At 41.6% G+C, this 20,646-nt stretch overlaps 1 protein-coding gene across 3 annotated transcripts in view; it reads left to right on the top strand.

Annotated features, from left to right (window-relative positions):
• The window catches only part of arhgap24 (Rho GTPase activating protein 24), a 391,296-nt gene that overhangs the window by 347,264 nt on the left and 23,386 nt on the right, over window positions 1-20,646 (top strand). For 2 of the 3 annotated variants that reach the window (XM_052010255.1, XM_052010256.1), the window contains 2 exons: window positions 1,581-1,788; window positions 19,716-19,848. In XM_052010255.1, the coding sequence (XP_051866215.1) occupies window positions 1,581-1,788; window positions 19,716-19,848 (341 nt within the window). Of the gene's footprint in view, window positions 1-662; window positions 1,048-1,580; window positions 1,789-19,715; window positions 19,849-20,646 lie in introns of those variants that run through there. The other variant, XM_052010257.1, reaches the window with a different exon arrangement.

The following is a 20,646-nucleotide window of genomic DNA, read 5'->3' as shown; positions in this document are numbered from 1 at the left end:
TTTATCAGCAATGCATTCAAAAGGTAAGTGAGAAGGAAACTACCTGTCATATTGACCAGCCATTTACCATCAGACCATCTGTTTTTAGCTGGTGGGCACCAGGCAGCAGCCCTCACCTTACATAGGAGCTGAAGAAACGCTGCTCCTGCTCTGAGCTGTTACTGCCACAACAGCCTACTTAACATAAAAAGAATGCCAGCTCCAGTTACAGATCATGCCTCTCAATTAATCATTTACCTACCCAAGATTACATTATTGTTTGCTGCCTAATAGCTAAGAGAGTGGGAGAGGCCTTACACTGGCTGCTTAATGTCTGTCCAAAGAAATAAGTTAATAATGAAGAAGAAAGAAAAGACAGTACATTGTTTTCATGGATGTTTGCTTACAAGATCCTCTCCCTGATTAGATTCTAATGATATAAGGGTCTGTGTGCTTGACTGATGACTGCAGAGCAGAAAGACTGCAGAACCAACGTAAAAGAAAAGGAGGCAGTCGGGGACACAAACCGAATGCACTCTCTCTCTCTGTCTCTCTCTTCAGTGGATTGGCACTACCTAAGAATGCCAAAGAGATCATTAACTGCCTGCTGGAAAGCTACCGCATGTGACTGCAGCTGCAAGTCAACTGAAAGTCAGTTCTCCTTTTGACCGAATGTTTTCTGCCTCAGTCTCACTGCTGGAGGCAGCAAGTAACGCGGACAGACTGCAGAGCTGGAGCTGTTTCTCACAGAGCCGTCTCTCTCAAAAATGTCTGGCACTACAGTGAGCACACTGATGGGATTTTCATGCTTGTCTTTGATGACTAATTGCTTGTGAACCATCACCATTTCATTTTTTTATGCCTTTTGAGCTTAATAATAATCACAGTGACTTCCAGTTTGAAGAATAGTAAATGTGGACAACGTGTGCAATACAGACTAAATTAAACACTGTGCAATGCCTGAGAATAAGAATATCATATTCTGTACAACTAGTGCTTTGACATATCCCACTTTCCTTCCAAAAACTACTTACAGGAAAATTAAGCGATGCTTTAGCTTCAGAAAAGGTAAGTTTTGTTGAACCGTGGGCCAGATTTCTAATGTCAGCAGCTGTTTAAAAGCACTGAAGTCTGTCAGTCTGTCTGTTTGTATCATATCAGCCGGGATTCAATGCTTCCACAGGTTTAAAGTTCTTTGCATGAAGAGATGGGTCATCATTTAAAATTGCTTTCCTCTCTACTTGTGGTAAACTTGCGGGTAGATCAGATTGGGGAATCAATCATAGACTGGTTATTTGGGATCAACAATTAACTTTCCATTGCAGATTGTCATTGGTTTCCTCTGTGCAAGGGTACATGGATTTTCATGTGATCACATGGACACATACTTTGTATGATGAAAATTTTACAAACAAGAGAAATGAAGCAATGTCCTTAAGAAGATGTTGGTTCTGATGTCCTGGTGCTGAATGATCATTTAACTAGCGATTTAAGCATTGTGATTATATTTCCTGAGGAGCATTACTCTGCTATACAGTTTGTCAGGCATAAACCGCAACTGAAAGTAATCCAGCAAGCTGTTCTCATTTTGTGATTGAAAGGTATTTTTGGCCAACGGCTTGAGGACACGGTCCGGTATGAACGACGGTATGGTACGCGCATGGCCCCGACACTTGTGGAGCAGTGTGCAGACTTCATCCGTCAGAGAGGACTGAAGGAAGAAGGTCTTTTCCGGCTACCTGGTCAGGCTAATCTAGTGAAGGAGTTACAAGAAGCCTTCGACTGTGGTGAGAAGCCATTGTTTGACAGGTAGGGATTCTGACATTCCTTTTGTAGATGTGGTATTTACTATTTTTTGGACAATTGGTTGCTCTCCAACTTTCCTTTCCTCTCCAAATTCCTTAAACATAGTAGCCTCAAATTCATGACCATCCAACTTGGAACTCTTTATTTTGAGATATCCCACTTTCCTTCCAAAAACTACTTACAGGTAGAAGTTACACTTCAGTAAGCTTTCTCTCCTGTCACAGGACCAACAGGTCACTAAATATGTTCTGTGTTATTGTAATGACTTTAATCTATTCCCCATAACTTTTTTTAGAGTACCTTCAGCCTTTGACATGTCTGACCATGCCATCCTCCTCCAGCCCTTCTCCACTGTCAACCATTCACCTTCTCAGTCCCACTTCCCAAGAACAATCACCTCCCCTGGCTGCAGCTCCTGGTCAATCCATCCAGTCCCGACACGAATATCACTCTATCCCCACCCTCCCCCTGTTGAGCTCTCAATCACACCCTTCCCCTGACCTAGATCACTACCCAACCATGTCCCTCAAGGTCCAACCCACTTCTCATCCTCTGAGATAATGAGTCTACCATGATAACCCCTGATCAGCCCAGCTGAATAGTGCCTGAACTACCCCTGTCCTTCAACCCCAGCCCTGAGCTCCCAGTCACTTGGTAACTCAAATTGATCCTTCACTGCAGAGAGTTGTGGACACAGTTCAGCACATCACAGAAACCAGCCTCTCCTCCATGGACTCTGTCTGCAGTTCTCACTGCCTCAGTAAAGCAGCCAGCACAATCAAAGACCCCACCCACCCCAGGCATTCTCTCTTCTCCCCCCCTCCCATCAGGCAGAAGATACAAAAGCCTGAAAGCATGTACCACCAGGCTCAAGGACATCTTCTATCCCGCTGTTACAAGCCTATTGAATGGAACCCTAATACGATAAAATGGATTCTTGACCTCACAATCTACCTTGTTATGGCCTTGCACCATATTGTCTACCTGCACTGCACTTTCTCTGTAACTGCAACACTATTCCGCATTCTGTCATTGTTTTACCTTGTACTACCTCAATGCACTGTTGTAGTGAAATGATCTGTATTGACAGTATGCAAAGCAAGTTTTTCACTGTACCTCGATACCTGTGACAATAATAAACCAATTTACCAATTTACCCTCTCACGCGAACATTCACACCCCTGATTTACCGATGTTTTTGTCCTGCCCCCAGCCTCTGATGGTTGCTGCTGTCACCTACCTTGATGCCAATGATCTTAGGTCTCCATTAGTGTCATGAACCTGGCGCTACTCAACAGTCATTGGCGGCAGCATATTCTCACTCCAAAAACCTGCAATGCCTGTTGGGTCATGCTGAAACTGTGAGGCCTTTGACACAACCTAGTATTATGAACATCCAGGCTGACATGCTTATGGCCCAAATCTTAGATCCAAACTTATGTTGTTTTTCTTTAGTACATGTGACACCATTATGAACCAAACATTTTTGACCTTTTGCTTTTGGAATATTTTACAGTAATGAAGTGCCATGAAGTAAACAATTACAATTCTAATTTAGGATTGCTGTTTTTATAAACACATTATCTCAGCCACATAATGTGAGTTTATGAAAGATTGAGGAAGATAAAAATATTGTATGTTCTTTTTAAATTATTATTAGCCTACAATGCCCTGTAATTTTTTTCTTGTTCTGTACCTTAATATTTTGCTAAACATTTTTATTGCAAGCTGAATGACTACTAAAATACGTAAATACTTGAGAGACCTTTCTAAACTCATAAACAGTGTGGTGAACAAGGCCTCTGTGTTGTAACTCTGAAGGAGACTGTGAAATGAGAAGATGATGCTAACTTTCCATTAGACCAGACCTGAATGCTCTCTGGACTATTAAGATTTTTAACCACTTGGCAAAGCATTCAATCCTCTCCCCAATAAGTATATACTTATCTCCATGCCTCATTAAAGCATCTAATGTAGAGATGCATGAAAAGGGCCTCAGATTGATTTGATGAACAGGCAGGATCTGATGAAATCCATTCCGTTTGAGATTGCTGTTTCCCTTGTTATCTATCTGATTGTTAGTCATTCACAAACCATCATATTCCAACAGTGAAATACTGTTTAACAATATGCTTAAAAACCATGAAGAATTTGCTGAAAGTTCCCAGGAAACAAATTATACTACAGTATTCAGCTTTCTTAAGGCCAGAATCAAGATGGTTATTTTTAAAATTGACCTTTACCAAATGAATGTTGCTGCAGAACTTGAAAGGGAGAGCACTGTTGTCTGTGTTCGGCAACACTGAAACATTAGCTTTAAGGCACCACAGAGATTGAAGATACATGAGTCAGTCTAGTTAAAAATGGATAGCAATTAAGAGAAAGGAAGTGAGGGAGGATGCCAAGAGGCAATCAGTGTAAATATACGTGGGAGTCTAGTGGTAAATGAGAATATCGTCAGCGCTCAGGACATGGTGGCTGACGAAACCAAATGAACAATTCAATAGAGAAAAAAACAGAAGCGCTGGCAGAAAGTAGTTTTGAATTCTTGTGTGATATACTCAACTGGAATCTGATTAACTTTAATAAACTAAACTATTTTGAGATGAACCACATACGAAATACATAATTGAAATGTTAATGAAAAGAATGCAAAGAGATTTAATGCTCAAAATGCAAAAAGAGTTGCCCTAGCCGCTAACACCATGACACATCAAATGGTGATCCTTTATTTGATCATTAATGTTTGAACAATATGATTAAAGTATATCTCATCTATCTTATCTTAATGAGATGAGATTGTATAATATTGTTTTGAAACTGAAATGCAACAGTAGGCCAGATTGTTTTGATGCAATCAGGTTGTGCTGTGCCTGGTACTGAAAGAGAGCAAAACAAACCTTTCCAATTTACTTCCGTGAGTAAACTTAGACCATTATGTCTAATTGATAACATGTTTCTGGGGAGACAATAAAGCCTCTTATAGCAGAACTGAGAGGACAAACTAAATTTATCCTTGGGCTTCATTACTACAATTCAGGTGAGATGGAAACACTAATTAGGTGCTTTAATCAGAGCTAGGCTTTATTCTAGGGAAGCCACTAAATTAAATAAGCAGGAGCATTTTGTGAATTCAGATGGTGCAATCTTGTTGTTTTCAACTTCGTAAAAATGCAAACTTGCAAGCATTTTTTGATTGACCCAGCTGTCCTTCCAGAAAATCCTTGGTTAAGCAGCTGAAGAAAAAATAAATATTAGTCAGCATGAATGAGTTTTTAGGAAGCCAGTCTGAGATGGGCACAGATTGAAATGAGGCCTGAGTCCATTTTAGGCTTGGCAACAGGTCCTCACCACTGTGAAGCAGCCCATTCAGTAATCCTAATCAAACACATGCATTGACAAACTGCCTATTGTGCCTGGATGTTTACTCGGGTATAGAGTTAAAACCCATCCTGAACCTGACCTGTCCCAGCCTTGGCCAATCTGAACCTAATCCATGGTGAGTATTTATAATATTTTCCATACATAATTTTGCTTGACCTGACTTAGAGGCATTTGTTATGCTGCACATACATTGCCAGTGATCAAGATCAGAGGATGTATGCAGTAAAAGTGAGCAAATCTTCCCGATCTGGAAAAAAGCACTGAGCCAGGCAAAATGGCATGTGTGAACTCAAAACAGAACCAGTATGTTCTAGCAGAACATAGACCAAACCCAAAACATACGTATGGTCAGGTCCCATCATACTCAAGCCATATAATCAAACTCAAACTGCGTCTCTTTCATGTCCTTAAACTGGGCTAACGAATCAGAATCAGGCGTATTATCACTGACTTAAATCGTGAAGCTTGTTTTGCTGCAGCATAAAAGACACAAAATTACTATAAATTACAAAATAAGTAAATATTGGGGAAAAAGAAATAATGAAGTATTGTTCATGGTTTCATGGACTGTTCAGAAATCTGATGGTGGAGGGGAAGGAACTGTTCCTACATCATTGAGTGTGGGTCTTCAGGCTCCCGTGCCTCCTCCCTGATGGTAGTAACAGGAAGAGGGCATGTTCCTGATGGCGAGGGTCCTTAGTGGTTGATGCCGCCTTCTTGAAGCACCGCCTCTTCAAGATGTCCTTGATGGTGGAGAGGGGTGTGCCCATGATGGAGCTGGCTGAGTCTACAAACCTCTGCAGCCTCTTGCAATCCTGTGTATGGCCAGGCTGTGATGCAACCAGTCAGAATGCTCTCCACCGTACATCTATGGAAACTTGCAAGAGTCTTTGGTGACATATCAAATCTCCTCAAAGTCCTAATGAAGTAGAGCCACTGGCGTGCCCTCTTCGTGATTGCATCAATGTGGTGGGCCCAAGATAGATCCTCCCGAGATGTTGACACCCAGGAACTTGAAGTTGCTCACCCTTTCCAGTTATTACCCCTCAATGAGGACTGGTGTGTGTTCTCCCAACTTCCCCTTCCTGAAGTCCACAACCAATTCCTTGGTCTTGTTCACGTTGAGTGCGAGGTTGTTTTGCAACACTACTTAACCAGCCGATCTATCTCACTCCTGTACACCTCCTTGTCACCATTTGAGATTCTACCGACAACAGTAATGTCATTTGTGAATTTATAGATGGTGTTTGAGCTGTGCTTAGCCACACAGTCATGAGTGTAGAGAGAATAGACCAGTGGGCTAAGCACGCATCCTTGAGGTGCACCTGTGTTGATTGTCAGCAAGAAGAAGATGTTGTTACCGATCCGCACTGACTTGTGGTCTTCCAATAAGGAAATCGAGGATCCACTTGCAGAGGAAGGAACAGGGGCTCAGGTTCTGAAGCTTGTTGATTAGTACTGAGGGGATGATGGTGTTGAATGCTGAGCTGTAATCGATAAACAGCAGCCTAACGTATGCTTTGCAGTTGTCTAAGTGCTCCGAAGCAGTGAGATTGGAGACCCAGTGAGATTGTGTCTGCTGTAGACCTGTTGTGGCAGAGGGCGAATTGCAGCGGGTCCAGGTCCTTGCTCAGGCAGGAGTTAATTCTAGCCATGACCAACCTCTCAGAGCATTTCATCACAGTAGATGTGAATGCTAATGGGCGATAGTCGTTGAGGCAGCTTGCCCTGCTCTTCTTGGGCACTGGTATGATTGATGCCCTTTTGAAGCAGGTGGGAACCTCAGGTTTCAGTTCACTTAGGGTCCAGTATCACTTTAATGTATGTAAAGCTAGAAACATAAAAATGTGCTTTCCTGTGACAGTTCACATATTCTATGTTACAAAGTTCTCACTATAATTTTAATCAACTAGATGAATGAGCCTGATTCTATTTCAGCCCAAATTATGTCAAAAATGGCAGTATCCATTCTTCAAGAGAGACATTTACAAGATCATCATTAATTGATTCAGAAGGTTTGGCTACACTTGCAGTATCTTGTAACTCATTGCACATGTGCATCAGTTGCAAATAAATGAGCCAAAGCTTCCAATGGTTGCAATGTTTCTTTTACTAATTCACATATTGAACTGCCGACTCATTATTGAGATTGCATAACTTTTAAAAGTGTTTTTTGCCAATTTAAGAGTGGCATCTGGCATAATTGATAAAATTACATGAGGTCAAAGAAGGAGACAAAAGAAAACAGTAGACATGAGCTCAGGAGTCCCCACATTTATCAATATTTTTTGCACACTCCTATCAAGTATGGCCCTTCAGTAGCAGTAGTGACCTTGCCTCTGTATAAGTATTATGGACTCAAGTTTCATTCTGCAGATTTAAGATTTTACTGATACACTGAGAGGGTGTTGCGCCATTAGACAGTATTAAACAGAGACCCCATCTGCCTTGTGAAGTGATGTAGAGGATACCATGGCCATTAGCTCATCCTTCAACTAGTGCTGTGCCCTATCATCATATTATTTACCTCATTGCTCTTGCATGGCTTAGCCGTGTGGAAATTTGCTGCTATGTTACAAAAATGGCTTTCTTTTGGAAGCACCTTGTTAGTTGTGAAGTGGTTTGCAATGGCTTGACACATGAAAGGCACTATGTAAATTGAAGTTCTTTCATTAATGGGTTTCACACTGCACACACTTGCAGTATTGAATTTTGTTTACATTTTACAAATAACAAATGCTAAAAGTTGATAACCAATCCTTTATCAGGAAAACTATAGCCCAGCCTCCAGTTATACATCTATGACACCCTTATTGAAGCTCTCTTTTATTTTCCAAGTGAGGCAAACAGACCTGAGTTTCCATTCTACTGCTGGTGCCACCACTGGTGAACACCCATTCAACAAGCATTGCAACAATAGGGCAGCTGCTGTCTTCTTGACAACTATCAGTTCACCTTCAACAGATCTGAGTGATAATCATAAATATTTATTTTCCAATTAGTGTCCGCTTCGTTTACTTTCCACACTAATCCCTGCTGAAAACAAATGACATATCTGAATTACCTTAATGGAAGGAAGGATAAACTGAGCTTGGACTGTTTTACTCAGAGTTTATAACCCTGCCAAATGAGGACCCATACAAATCCCAATCCCCAAACATTGACTGTAGCACTCTCTTGGCAGTACCAGAATGGTGGGAGAAGGGAGGGAACACTTTGAACATGAACTTCAAGAACAAAGAGGAATTCTTGTGATAATATGAATATTAATATAAACAAAATTAGTCAGTTGTAGTATTACAAAATTTAAACTACACAAGATCTATTAGAAATGGCAAAAGAGGATGTGAAGAACAGAGAATTTTACGAAACCAGTACAACCTTTTGAAAATGTAAACGCTTCAATCAATTTTCCTGTGCTAGTACAGCAAAAAACAGACACACTGCCTACTCCTGATGTCTACCCAATGATTCCTGTAAAGAGTGCCTGACTGTCTGGACATCAGACAAAAAACAATCAAGTTCAGGAGAATTGATTTCCCTGTCAAGTGTCAAATTGCCTGCTGATAGTCAATCTCTGTGCTCATCCATTAAGAATGGCAACTTGGAGGAAGTATCTTTGATGTTTGTGAAGCAGTAAAGGTGAGACAGGGAGTCAACTCAAAAGAACAAAAGGGATGTACAAGTTGTAGAAAACACTGAGTGGAGTTTGTATGAAGCTTAACCCTAAAATGCTCAGAGCAGAGGAAGGAAATGAGAGTTTTAAGAGGGTTCTGGTAGAACAATGCACCTGCATGAATTTCCAACGCTGTTTGCAAGTTATAAAAGAATCTTGCATATTGTGGCATTTATGAGAGGGCAAGATCACTTGTCATCATGGAAGTAAGCTCCTGGGTTTGTGACTGGAACACTTTGCCTGTATTTCACTCCGTGCTGATGTCTTATATGGTATTGCATCAACTGATAGTTAATTCACATTCTGATTGCACTGTCTACTCTTGTACATCATAATGTACTGGTATGTAGACAATATCAATATATATTTCTGGAATTTAGCAGAGGCCTGGAGGTACCCACTTAGATTTACCATAAATGATCTGCAGAGGCTTGTGGTCCATGAACATTGTGAAGTTTAGGCTATACAGTACTTGTGAAACTTCATTGTGTTGTAGATGATACTTAATCTGTTTTTTTTCCAGTTGTAGTATAGTAGTATGGTTTTGCTTTAGTTTGGAAGAAGATTTTGAGGCAAAACCAATTCGCTGCTTATCTCTGTTCTTAACACAGCACAACAAAATTACACTAACACTGTAAAGCGCTGTCTCACACAAGAGCAATGTTGGCTTCGTTGGACCATAATAAACAAGAACCTGTGAGTACTGCAGCAAATGCTTTGACACAGGAAAGAAAAACAGCAGCTACTTCTGAAAACATCCTGTTTAGTCTTCATTTATCCTCATTGCCAATTATCGTAATGGCACCATTCGAAGTAATCAAACATGGTATAATGAGACTTATGATTCAGGAGATACTAATGTACAGCTTTGTGTTAAAAGCCTTTTTTTTCTTTTTTAACCACTCATGACCATTTGACACTGATAACAATAGGATTACAACACATGGGTCCTACGGGGTCCCAAAGTCCACCCTCAGGCTATCACCAAAATACACAACCACTGTGAACTCAACAAACCTACAATCTAGAACTAGGGGTCTGTGTTTAAAAATAAAAGGTCACCCAGTTTAAACAGAGATGAGGTGAAGTTTTTTTCTCTCAGAAGTTAGTGAGTCTTTGGAACTCTCTTCCTTAAAGGACAGTGGAGCAGAATCCTTTTGAATATTGCCAGGCAGAGTTTGATAGATTCTTGACAAGCGAGGGGATGGAAGCTTATCAGAGATGGGTGGGAATGTGGAGTTGAGGTTACAATCAGATTAGCCATGGTTTTATTAAAAGGCTCCAAGGGGCTATTGCTGCTCCTAATTTACATGTTCATGTGTATGTTCCTAAATTCTTACTCAAAATCTACCACTATAACAGAAAGAACCTCCCACACTATCACTGAAATGACAGTCCTCAGCCTCCTCCACTGCCAGGAGAATTCCAAGCGCGAACTGGAGGAACAGCACCTCATTTTCCATCTTGGAACCTTGCAGCCTGATGGCATGAACATTGAATTCTCCCACTGTAGGTAATTACCTCCCCCCCCCCTCCCCCCACCTTGCTTCTTCTCTTCTTCCCCTTCCTAGCCTCTTTTTTCTACCTTTCTTTCCTCTCTCTCCTTACCTTTGACCCATCCCCCGGTGGATCTGCTCTCCCCTCCTCCCCACACCTGCCTATCACTATCTCTTACCTGCATCTACCTATCACCACCTTGTGCCCGCCCCGCCTATCACTGCTCTGCTTTTCCCTCCTATATATTGGGCTTCCCCTTTTCCTATCTTCAGTCCTGAAGAAGGGTCCTGACCCGAAACGTTGACCGCCTGCTTTTCTCCACGGATGCTGCCTGGCCTGCTGAGTTCCTCCAGCATCATCGTGTTTTTCATCCAGATTCCAGCATCTGCAATCCTTTGTTTCTTGACTAAAAAAAAAGTCATTGTCTAAATTGTTAAGGTAATTATAATCAAACAATGAGTAAAGTAAAATCCAGCCGGGTATAAAATAGGGATGTTGAGTGATTTGAAAAAATAATTGCAAGTTAATCAGTTTTTGTTGTACACTTCAATCATAATAGAATACCAGTATTTCCAGTTGATATGTCAAGCCATATTTAACCCCACACACTCTACAGAAGTTCCTGTCAATTTCATTGGCCAATGATGGTGAACACTAACAATTTTGCTGTAATTACAATCCCAAAATCCAGGCTACAGTAATTTATATTTTCATCCATCTGCTGCTGTATGCAATAATCTGAGGAGTTTCTGGTAAACCTATTTTTTAATCCAAACAGATTTCAGATGTGGTGGTGTAATTTTAATCTTCAGTGTCTTGTTCCAGAGCACTATACGCAACAGCTAAACACATGAATTAGTGCATCCACACAACATTTGACCTTAATATCCCAGTTAAAAAGTCAATTATGCCAGCGGTCCATATACTTGTTGTTCCCTCTGCCAGTCCCTCCCCAGCTTCTCTAAAAAGGAACAGCATTTTCTAAATACCACTCCTCCTGACCTGACCAGAGCACTGGTCTAGTGCATAGACAAAGCAGGAAATTGATGCATAGATGTCAGTTAGACAAATGAAATCAGAGACGGAAGGTTTTCATCTCAACATTTTAAAGGAAACCAGAGAAATCATTTACAAAGAGGAGATTTACACCAGAGTCCTGTAGAAGTGGCATCAAATTGCAGTCATATTAATAAAGGGAAGGAAAATGCAAACAGATACAGGAAACAACTGGCCCATTAATTCCTCCTGCAGTCTGATACAAAATAAAGAGAATTGATTAATGGAAGTAATCTTGAAGATTAACTGTATGGTGGTTTGCAGTTAATATGGCAGATTTCATCATTAGAACAAAGAGTCACAAGTTCAAACTCATAAAATCCAAATTTATGACTGATATCTGGAAACCTTAACACAGAAAATGATCAATACATTCTGTGGACTTCCAGATAGATTAATAGAAATGTAAACCCTCGAGTTGTTTAAGGAAAAGTATGAAAGATGCACCTGTGGATGGGACAGTGGCTTTCACTTCATGGACATGTGATCCTACTGTTGAGACAGGCCAGACCGCGGCTACCACCCTTAAACCAGTATTAACAGAAGAGTCCTTGATCTGAATTTGTTTGAACAAAAGGGGCGGCCCGGTAGCGTAGCGGTTAGCGCGACGCTATCACAGCGCCAGCGATCGGGGTTCGATTCCCGTCGCTGTCTGTAAGGAGTTTGTGCGTTCTCCCGTGTCTACGTGGGTTTCCTCCGGGTGCTCTGGTTTCCTCCCACATTGCAAAGATGTACGGGTAGGTTAATTGGCTTTAAAATGGGCGGCGCGGACTCGTTGGACCGGAAGGGCCTGTTACCACGCTGTAAATAAAATTTAAAATTTTTTTTAAAATTTAAAAACTACTAGCTTAAATTTTACATATCACTCTGATTTGGAGAAGTGGCTCTCACATGCAAAGCCCTGAACGGGGAGCTCGGAAGAGTTCTGGAGACAATTATTAAAGGGCAGTTAACCGTGCACAGGGAGATGGTGACAGTGACACAATGGTAAAACAGGTGGCATTTGGGGGACACAGCATTCTTCGCTTCAGAAGCAGGGAAGTGCTCCATCAGAAGGCTCACCATTTGGGGTAGAAGGTAAAGTTACTTATTCAAAGGATTATTACAGCTGCTGGTGGGAGAAACAAATTTTCTGCCTCCAACCATGCCCTGGGCACTGAGGTGATTGGGGTGCCTGTGTTTCTGATGTCGCTGCTATAATTAGAAGATTAAGGCTCTTATAATATATTTTTACTTAATTTGATATTTCTAACTGTTGCAGACAAGCTCTAGCGATGTCAGATAAAGACAGTATTTTTGTCATTTTCAAACTGAGAGTCAATGCCGTTGTTTCCTCTTTCCAATGATAGGCATTTTTCATCTTCCAGTGATTTATTTTGTTGTGCCAACAATCATTTTATAATTCACATTCCTACTTTGGAGTCCTGCATTTCACAGATTGCTGCTTGAACAGTGAAGGGTGATTGGGCTCAAAGCGCACAATTGCTTATGGCAGCCCTTTCACACAGATGCTGAAAGGAACCCACTTACTGGCTGCTCTGATCAATTACCGTGCAATTGAAGGGATTACAGATTTTGCTTGCCGGCTTTTTCAGGTTTAACCCAGATCTAGAGAACTTTGTTACTGTACTACTAAAGTTAAGAAAATTGAGTGAAAGAGGTCACAGCCCCGGTTGGACTATTTAAAGAAGCTGCTCCTGGTAAACAAACGGGCAAGTTTATTGGAAGACCTATGTGTTTGCTCCTGGGCCTGTCCAAGGCTGTGTCCTTATGTCGAGGATGCACATGAGAGGACAATTGATTGTGGGCTTCTTTTCTATAGTCGTGCCTGTGCCTGAGAGGCCCTGAAGACAGAGCAGAGACCTCATTCTCTGTGTGCTTGTAGCCTTCGATGACCAATCAGCACCACAGGACTAAAGCGTATTGTGGACACCAACAATTATATTTTAGTTTACTTTAGGATTTCCCTTTGCCTTGTTCAATGTTCTAAAAGATGTGGAAACAGAACTTTCCCTCATTTAAGGAGGGCCTTGTGCATTGTTTTATGATCTCCTGCATGAGTTAGGAATGCTGCAATGTTATGGTTAAATTACTGAACGAGCAATCCAGAGAGCTGGACCGGTGATCCAGATTCATAAGTACAGGTCCCACCATAGCAGGAACGCTAGTTCTAGTAATGGTGCCATATACAGTGGCATGCAAAAGTTTGGGCACCCTTGGTCAAAATTTCTGTTACTGTGAATAGCTAAGCGAGTAAAAGATGACCTGATTTCCAAAAGGCATAAAATTAAAGATGACACATTTCTTTAATACTTTAAGCAAGATTACTTTTTTATTTCCATCTTTTATGGTTTCAAAATAACAAAAAAGGAAAAGGGCCCAAAACAAAAGTTTGGGCACCCTGCATGGTCAGTACTTAGTAACGCCCCCTTTGGCAAGTATCACAGCTTGTAAACGCTTTCTGCAGCCAGCTAAGAGTCTTTCAATTCTTGTCTGGGGGATTTTTGCCCATTCTTCCTTGCAAAAGGCTTCTAGTTCTGTGAGATTCTTGGGCTGTCTTGCATGCATTGCTCTTTTGTGGTCTATCCACAGATTTTCGATGATGTTTGGGTCAGGGGACTGTGAGGGCCATGGCAAAACCTTCAGCTTGTGCCTCTTGAGGTAGTCCATTGTGGATTTTGAGGGGTGTTTAAGATTGTTATCCTGTTGTAGAAGCCATCCTCTTTTCATCTTCAGCTTTTTTACAGACGGTGTGATGTTTACTTCCAGAATTTGCTGGTATTTAATTGAATTCATTCGTCCCTCCGCCAGTGAAATGTTCCCCGTGCCACTGGCTGCAACACAAGCCCAAAGAATGATCGATTCACCCGTGCTGAACAGTTGGAGATACTTTCTCCAAACATACCTTTTCTCATTGCGGCCAAAAAGTTCCATTTTAACTTCATCAGCCCACAGGACTTGTTTCCAAAATGCATCAGGCTTGTCTAGATGTTCCTTTGCAAACTTCTGATGCTGAATTTTGTGGTGAGGATGCAGGAAAGTTTGGAGAAAAACGGGTGCAGAATTTCATGAAAAGATATATATTTTTTATATATAGATAGATATAGATATATAGATAGATATATAAAATATGTATGTATGTATATATATATATATATATATATATATATATATATATATATATATATATATATATATATATAAAAATAAAACATAAAAAACAACTGATCACTGATGTGAACTTCAGGGAAGGCTATCTGCCATCCTTACCCAATCTGGCCTTGTATGACTCCAAACCCCTGGCAGTGTGGTATACTCTTAACCACCCTCTAAAGTGGCCCAGAAAGCCACTTAATTCAAGGGCATTTGAAAGATGGCCAGATGGCAACCACGTCTTGTAAAGGAATGAAAAGATCATAATCTCTTTTATTATTGAAACCTGTTGTTTCAGTTGCCACCTCTCATGGGTCAGCGACTTATAATAGAAACCCTCATTCTTTCTATTATCGCTTGGATAGTTTAGCCTGCACTGTTGCCCCTTGTTTTTCTCTTGCCCTGCATTAACAGGGCAGTTACCAATCCCACAGTGAGATGAGCTATGAAGAAAGGAGGAGAACAAAAGGAAAAGCTGAGAAATGAAGTTTGCTCATTGCCAGTTTAAAGACCTTCTGTAACAATAATTGTACAGATCTTAAGTCTAGCAATGGCCTTGGGCTACACACACACACCACACACACACACACACACACAAACATATAAATATAATATATTTGTGAATCCTTTACTCAAAGCGAATGCAAACTTCTATTAGCACTCACTGGAGTAAACTGGAAGCTGGAAATAGAATTGAGTGAGCCCTCCGGACCTGTTGTTCTCCGTGGTAAATTGAGTGGGTTTGAGTATGAACTCGTGGCATTATTCTCAATTAAAAATTAGTGCTTACCTTCCCTCCCTTTTGACCTGAGCTGCATTAAAAATTGATATAATCCGTGAATATTAATTTTGACCTCTGTTGCTCTTGCTATCAAGTTTGTTGGGTACTGGAGAAGATGATCCCCTTTTCAGAACCATTGTAACTGAGGATTGACTGAGATCATGGAGGAAGAGGATTCAGAATAACTTTGGAAAACTTGGGCTCCCCACAGTAAGATATAAAAAAAAGCAATCCCATAAAGCACACTTGTCATAGTTCAGGATCTCTGATCATGCCACTGCAGAGGAGGGAGGAAGGAGGGAAATACTCTGGTTGATATATGTTTATAGACTTGTTGTTATTCGGTTTCCAAGAGCTTTGATATACAGGGTGGCAAGATATCAAATAAACTGCAGACAAGATGTTCTGGATCAGAAATGAAAGTTCATTTGAGATGTTAGTACTTGTTCACACAGATTGCTGCAGGGAGTAAAAGCCTATTCATTTGAACTGAAAGGGTCATTGCCAAGCTTGACACTTTGCTGGTTGTGGTTCAATTGAATGGGTGGAGGTTGCCACTGATACCGAAGTTAGTCATGTGTCAGTATGCTGAGGAAAACATCAGCTGCCACTGGAGGATCATCAACTTTCACTTTGTTCTGCCTGAAACTTCTTGTAAGGAGATTATCGGCAAGCAAATGCTGCCACCTGGTACACTCCAAGGTGCAGGAGTGCAGGCAACCCCCTCAACTTATGACAATTCAAGTTATGCAAATTTGCCTTTACAGAATTCACAAATCCCTTAAAAAAATTATGAGATACAGAGTAAAAATTTGCTCTTACGAGATTTATGTGGAAAAGGCAGTAAATAAATAAACACAACATTTATTGTTTTCAACTCATAATTTCTTGATGCGTGAACAGATGAAGTGGCTCCGCGTTATGGAAAATTGGGATAGAGACTGTTTTGCAGAAATGCACCCTTCCCCTGCCCCCCCATAACATTGGGGGTCATCCGTACGTGCTTTGGGACACGCTGGACCTCAGTGGGGAAGGACCGCAGTCTAGAGTCCTGCCACCACTGGGCACTGAGGAGCTGAGCCCTGTGTAACAGCTTTTCAAACGCTTCATATGTTCATACGTGCATTGTTTCAGGAGAACGCCCTGTAAGAGAATGATTTGATGGTACAGTGAATGGAGAGAAAGAGGTGTACCAATTGTACTTATTGTATATATTGAATAAAGTTTATTATTGAAATAAAAAAAAGTACTGAATTTAGGATAAACTTAGAAGTTCAACCGGAGAGGCTGCCCTGAGCTAAGGGCCAGAATGCAGAGGAGTTATTTCCCTTAATTAACATGTTGGGTCACATTAAGTCAAGGAGGGTAGTTTGTGCTTTATTTTGTATAATCATGCAAAGGCAAGTGGTACATCTTGAAATAAGTGAAAACTTTTTGCTCTATGTGCTCACGCACTGTGAAAGAAAGGAGTTTAATGATCGTACCAAGTCTTGTCTCCTTAAAATTTTGCTTGATTCACTTTCAAAGAGACTGAGGGAACCCATGGGCAAAAGGCATGTATGTTGTGTCCAGTGGTGTTATGCTCCCGGTACAAGGTAGTGTGTCAACTCCTATGTAACAATGTAACAACTATGTAATGAATGTAGCTCCTATTTAACAACTCCCATGGAACAGGAACACAGACTGATCTCCCCCCAGTGACACCACCAGCTTCGCCATGCCCTGGGGAAGACCGTTCCCAGTACCTGAGCCCAAAAACAGTGAGGCAGTTCACCAACGCTGTCAGCATGAGGGCCCAGTCTGATTGACAATGGACTATATTTGTGAGCCATAACCTTCAAAATAACTATGGAGATAAAACTGGCATCTCTAAACATGCTGAGTGTGAAGAGCACCGTGCGATGTGTAAATGCTTTGCAATACCTTGCCAAGGTCAAGGCGGATGTGATTTTTCTCTGCAGGACTGCGGGCTGCCATACCTCCGCAAATATTGGAGGCGGTCGCAATGGTTTCCCAGGGATTGTCTGTGTGGTCAAGGGCTTCTGGCCTAGGGATTCTGCTGTGTGGAGGCAACTTCTCAGTCACTGGTCAAAGGGGTGATTGGTGGGCATTTCCTCATAGCAGACATAACACTCTGCTCCGGTTAATTAATGTGGAACGCTCGCCTGTGTGGATCAAGCAGCTGCCTGTCCTCCAGCAGCTCCCACCGCTGCTGGCAATGTCCTGATCAGTCGTTCTGGTCGGTGACTCCAACTGCATCATCGATGTGGCTGAACAATCCGGCAATGCCGACTGCGGACTGGACGGCATCTCCAGGCTCCTGATGGAAACCGTTAAAGATGCCAAGTTGCGCGGCGCCTTCAGCACCCATGCAGGCGGAGCACAGCCGCAACACACCTGGTCAAGATCAGACGGCTCAGCCTGGTCCCAGGTCGACTTCCTCTTCCTCTTCAGTCATGGTCAGATCCACCGATGTCACGCTGGCGTTCTTCTCTGACCACTGTCTCCTTTGGGCCTCCTGTCGCCTACAGGAGGACCAGAAGGCAGGCAGGAGGATGTAGAAGTTGAATGTCAAGCTGCTGACCCCAGAGAGCATTGAGGAACTAAAGAGTGATTACGCAGGTTGGAGAACCATGAAAGCCCCTCTTTGACTCCCCTGTGCACTGGTGGGAAGCGGCAAAGGAGAACATCAAGGGGTTTTCCATCCACAAAGTTGTTCAGAAAGCAAGACAGAGGGAACTATGCCAACTCCAGACAGACTTGCAGCAACTTCTCCTTTTGCATTCGAAGAGGGTGGATGTGAGGGAGGAACTATGAGAGGCCCAGCTCTTTGCTTCTGAATCCTCCAAGATCACCTTCCGATCCAGAGCCCACTTCATGGAGCAGGATGAGATGTGCCCACTCTTCTTCTTCCAAAAGGTTCATAGGTGAAGCTCTGTGATCCACAGCCTTAAGGAAGTGGACAGCTCAGTAACATCCTCACAGACGGACATATCAAGGATCTGAGATCCTTCTATGCCGGTCTGTATGATAAAAAGGCAACAGACAGCACAGCCTCCCAGAACTTCTTGTCCTCTATCACAGAGGACTTAGATGACTGCAAGCGTGAGAGTCTGAACCAACCACTGACCCTGGAGGGGCCAACCACTGACCTTGAAGGACCAATCACTGACCCTGGAGCGACCAACCACTGATCCTACTGCTATGTTTTCCATAGAACATCCTGATCTCCATTACTATAAGGCAAAAGCAATCATACCTGCCACAATTCACCAGCCTTGGGGAAAGGAGAGAGAAAATTGAAAGGACAATTCTGCTGCTGCTTGATAGTGTTTCCACACAGGATTCCCCTAATGAATACAATGGAGCCATTCCAAAAACTAGCACTTTTCAAATGTGATTATTTAAATGCATGTAATCACATTGTTATTTACAATGTAGTAAAGTAGATGAAGAAGGAGAAGACGAGGTATTGCAAATGGATAAAATCAAACTACAGAGTCGTTGGTTAGCAGAGATCAGATTGTACGAGTGTTTTGTGCTAAATGAAATACTGGTATTGCTAATGGGACTTTATCTAAGTATCATGTCAGGAAATCTAAGGTTACTTTTCCAAGAGTAGAGATTGATCAGCAACTACAGATTCTGTACTGCAATAACACTGAATCAATATGAGGTGTATTTGAGTATGACCTACTTATTAGTAACTGGATGAGTGCATTCAACACTGAATCAGTTGGATCATTTGCCTGGGGCCAGGAAATCTATCTCTATCCCCTTTTAATTATACCTTAAAGAGGGACCTTTGCCACTTTTGATACCAGTTGGAGTATTACTTGCTAGCTACCTTAGCAATCAGTTGTTTTTCCATCTGATTTCATCTCAGTATGTGTGAAAGAGGGGAACAAAGGAAAAATATCTCATTTTATATCTCAGTGCATTAAATTAAGTAATGAGTGACCTAAATTCTATTATTATGTAGCATCATGCATTGTGTTGATTATTTTTCTTGTTTAATCTTCTAATTAACTGATACTTTTGGCAACAGAATGTTTAAATGCAATTTAAACAAATAACCTCAGACAACCACATCAGGCAACCTGTTTAAAAAAAAACTTCCAGAAGTCTAGGATTATGAGGCATCGACAGGCCTACAAACTAATTACTGGACTAATGGGGTTACTAATTCTGGATAATTGCTATTCAGTCCCCCGATTCGTATGTGCACCAGATGTTTGGGAATTAAAGAGTAACAACAGCATTATTTTGGAGACAACAACAAACTATCAGCTATATTCTGATGATGCTGGAGATCACTTTGCTACTCTTTGTTCAATAGATGTAACCTATTGCAATAATTGCTTTCATTTGCTTTGCTTTCAGCAATACAGATGTGCACACTGTGGCCTCGTTGCTCAAGCTGTATCTGCGGGAGCTGCCAGAGCCTGTCATCCCCTACGCTAAATATGATGAGTTCCTTTTGTGTGCCAAACTCTTCACCAAAGAACAAGAGACAGTAAGAATCTTACCTCAACTTTGACGGAAGTTCAAAAAAAACTGAGACTGTGTTTCCATTATAATTGTTTCAAACTATTCTTCCCATAACCCCCCCTCTCTCTCTCTCTCTCTCTCTCTCTCTCTCTCTCACCCTCTCTCTCTCTCTCTCTCTCTTTCCAAGCCCATCCAGCTCAATGGTTTTCCCCAGCAATGCTGACCAATAAATCTAAGGCTGGCAGCATATGGCTAATGTAGGCAGGCACAATAGTGTAGCAGTTAGCATAACACGATTACAGCACCAGTGACCTGGGTTCAATTCCGGCCACTGTCTGTAAGGAGTTTGTACGTTCTTCCTGTGTCTGTGTGAGTTTCCTCTGGGTGCTCTGGTTTCCTGCCACATTCCAAAGACGATACGGGTTAGGAAGTCGTGGGCATGCTATGTTGGCGCCCCCAAAAAGATGCATTTCACCGTGTGTTTCAATGTACATGTGACTTAAAAAAATCTTATAATAAGAATCCAGATGTGGATATTTGCATTTTTGATTAGCATATAAAATGAGTCATATACACCATCATCGGGCATGTAACCTCAGCACTGAGCATGGTATGAGCATGTGCTGGTGAAGTAAAATGCCTGCGTTGTGTGCTATAAAAATTGTGAGATCTATAGTTCCTTGCATTTTGCTTATGCATCATCTGTTAAAGTGTTTTGAAAATGTCAGAAAAGCCAGACTTCAGCATCACTAAAACAGCAGCAACACTGCACGGAGAAGAGAGCTGTCATGGGGGTCAGAAGCAAACAAATAACAAGTAGTGT

This window comes from Pristis pectinata, chromosome 2, assembly GCF_009764475.1.
Source record: "Pristis pectinata isolate sPriPec2 chromosome 2, sPriPec2.1.pri, whole genome shotgun sequence".
Taxonomy (NCBI): Eukaryota; Metazoa; Chordata; class Chondrichthyes; order Rhinopristiformes; family Pristidae; genus Pristis; species Pristis pectinata.
The sequence above is the reverse complement of the archived record's forward strand: the minus strand, read 5'-3'. Positions and strand labels throughout refer to the sequence as shown.